Below are 3,145 nucleotides of genomic sequence, written 5' to 3'. Positions count from 1 at the left end.
TATATATATATATATGGTTACTCCTGATTTAATGTTAAATCTTGGTACAAAATTTTTTCCCTTCATAGATTTAGTTGTGTTTCATGTATAAGTTGCACTCGAGTTTTCTATTGTGCTCCTGATGTTTTCTATTAAGTCTCTCGCATTTTACAGAAGTAACCACAGTAGACAGGTTAAAATAAAGTTTTACTAAATCTCCGTCTTCTTACCTGTATCCAAGCATTCGGCATACGACCAGAGCATCACTGTCGTCCCAGGAATCGTCACACACTGTTCCCCAGCTGCCATTGAAATATATTTCAACTCGACCTTCTGCTGGAGTCCTTCCTCCAATAAGTCTTATGTTTTCTTTCTCAACTACAAAGATGCATGTGTAGAATGAATATTAGGTTTAAAATCTGACATTGTTTATGTTATCTACATACCGAAAACGGAGTTTTGTGTCTTTGTTTGACATCAGTTCCTTCTTCAGAAGAAGAATTTAAAGGATTAAAAATAGAAGAGACATACTTGCACACTGCACGTGCGCGTACACACACACACAGAGACGTACGGGTGTGTGCACAAAAAAAGAAGCACTCAATACATTTACTAGGAGTTACATGTATCATTATTTGAAACGGTTTGATTTGGTTCGATGCAGCCCAAAGCCTACGAGCACGCTGAATGAAACTGTTTTAAATAATAATAATAATAATAATAATAATAATAATAATAATAATAATAATAATCGACCCATCATGCCCGTTTGATTCCAGGATCGAAAAGAAAGAGGACGAAAAAAAAAAAACAATCCCTTAAAATTTGAAATAGAAGGAATTTGGTGTATGAGAACTGTAAAGGTCGCGTCTATAATAATTGGTGCGTTTGGAACAGTAAGCAAAGATAAAAGACAAATGGCTGAAAGAGATTGGACTAGAATTCCCGGTAGAACTCCTACTGAAAGTTTGTCTCTTAGGGATAGCAAGGATTACCAGGAGAGTTCTAAGCACTTGAAAGGCTGCTGAAAACTTGTGGAAACCTAAGCTTAGTTCATAAGGGTACATATTTATTTTCCTACTTATCAATCTAAAACACACACATACACTTGACATAATAAATTTTATAAAATTCGAGGGAACATGAAACAGAACCTATGAGCAATACTGGTGAGAAGTTAATCAAAACATGTATGATGATGTTAATAAGTGAAAATAAAGATAAACCTATTGTATTAGCGTACATAAGTTGCTTAATAATCTTATAATATTTCGGGAAAGATCCCCTTTTCAAATAAATGAAAGAAAATGATCAAACGTTGTTATCAGCAAGTCATTTCATCTGTTACGTACATATACATGCAGCAAATTTAAGGCGTCACACGTTCATATCCACTAAAGTTAGGTCGCTTTATTCAACTTTCTACATCTCAATTCATCTTACCGGGAATATGTATCGATCTACCGGGGAAATTGTTTAAGATAGCGAGATATTCCATCTAAATAAAAATACGGCGTTTCTCTGCTAAATAAGATAAATTTGAAATATTGATTTCAAATTTTGGCACAAGGCCAGCAATTTGGGGCGTAGGGAATAAGACAATTACATTGACTTCACTATTCAGCTTGTACTTATTTCAAAAATGAAAGGCAAAGTCAACCCCGGGGGTATTTGAATTCAGAATGTTAAGTTGGAAGAAATGCCTCTAGGCTTTTTTTCCGGCACTGCAATGATTCTGCCAGTTCACCATCTTTCATAAATTTCAAATTTTACAAAAGTTAGCTTTGGGTTTACGAAAGCGCTTGTATTTGATGTCGAAAAAGGAAAACGAAAAAGAAATAATGGAAGAACGATTTAAAATCAGTGAAGGCATATGGTGTAGTGGTTTTAGGGTGTTGCGCTCACGATCATAAGAACATGATTTTGTTTTCTGAATGGCGCAATGCATTGTGTTCTTGGAGCAAAACACTTCATTTCATGTTACTCCAGTTCACTCAGTGTAAAAGAGTTCAAACAATAACTGGGAAGCTAACCATGGGACGAACCGGCGTCCCGTTCAGAGAGAGAGAGGAGAGTGTTGTAATGTCAGTTCCTTATATGCCCCGGAAATCGAGTTAAGCTCTGGTCTTATGAATCTTAGGGGTCATGATAGACCTCAGATTTAAAAAGACGAAGAAACAAGAAGGGTAGAAAGAATTTAAAAAAAAAAAGGATAAAAACATCACTCACGTGGCTCAACAGCTTTTGATGATATTCCCATCGACAAGGCGAGGAACAACGTAAACGGAGTCATCAGACTGAACAACATTTTTACAAATGAATGGCAACTCAACGAGGACAACTGTATATATATATGTGTGATCAGAGATGAGATCGTGTTCACAAAGCGTGCTAATCTACAGGAATAAATAAATACATCAGAATTCCTCACCTTCAGGCTGCATTTCATTAATATTAGTCTTTCTTCATTCCTCACCTTCTTTCTAGACTATTATTCTTCGTTACTTCAATGTTATCTTCACTTCCTTTCTTTCACACGTTATATGTATGTATGTACGAATGTATGCATGTATGTATGTGTGTTCTCTTCTATTTCTAACTATTTGAAGTCTTCCTGTAAGGAAAGAGTTGATTTCTAACTAAGTTACAAAGCTCCACCGATGGAATATAGATAAAAACAAATTCATATTTCGCACTTCAGAAAGTCTTCCATATTTTTACTTGTCCATTTACGGATTGTATTTGTAGTTTGTATGTTAGCTAGTAGAGTTCTTTTCCTAAAAAAAAAAAAGCCCAGTGTAGTCATTTGTTCTTCTGTCTATCTGTCTGTATGCTATTTAATTTTATTTCTAGATCATTTGCGAAGGAGAAAGAGCTAGTTTCTAACCTAGACCCAAGGTTCCTTTCATTGGGGACAAACACAGACACACACACATATATATATATATTACGGGCTTCTTTCAGTTTCCGTCTACCAAATCCACTCACGAGGCTTTGGTCGGCCCGAGGCTACAGTAGAAGGCACTTGCCCAAGGTGCCACGCAGTGGGACTGAACCCAGAACCATGTGGTTGGTAAGCAAGCTACTTACCATACCGCCACTGCTGTGCCTATTGTATACAAATTATATAAAATTAGATATCAAATGATTCATAGTATATATATAT

The 3,145-nt window shown here is 35.9% G+C and overlaps 1 protein-coding gene across 1 annotated transcript in view; it reads right to left on the bottom strand.

The window, feature by feature from the left end:
• LOC106867999 (deleted in malignant brain tumors 1 protein) overlaps positions 1 to 2,276 on the bottom strand; it is a 43,043-nt gene extending 40,767 nt beyond the window's left edge. The window contains exons 1-2 of the mRNA XM_052970316.1: positions 2,209 to 2,276; positions 210 to 357 (exon numbers count right to left, since the gene is read on the bottom strand). Of these exons, the coding sequence (XP_052826276.1) occupies positions 210 to 357; positions 2,209 to 2,272 (212 nt within the window). The 5' untranslated portion in view covers positions 2,273 to 2,276. The remainder of the gene's footprint in view (positions 1 to 209; positions 358 to 2,208) is intronic.
• Positions 2,277 to 3,145: the final 869 nt, after the last annotated feature.

This window comes from Octopus bimaculoides, chromosome 9, assembly GCF_001194135.2.
Source record: "Octopus bimaculoides isolate UCB-OBI-ISO-001 chromosome 9, ASM119413v2, whole genome shotgun sequence".
Lineage (NCBI taxonomy): Eukaryota > Metazoa > Mollusca > Cephalopoda > Octopoda > Octopodidae > Octopus > Octopus bimaculoides.
The sequence above is the reverse complement of the archived record's forward strand: the minus strand, read 5'-3'. Positions and strand labels throughout refer to the sequence as shown.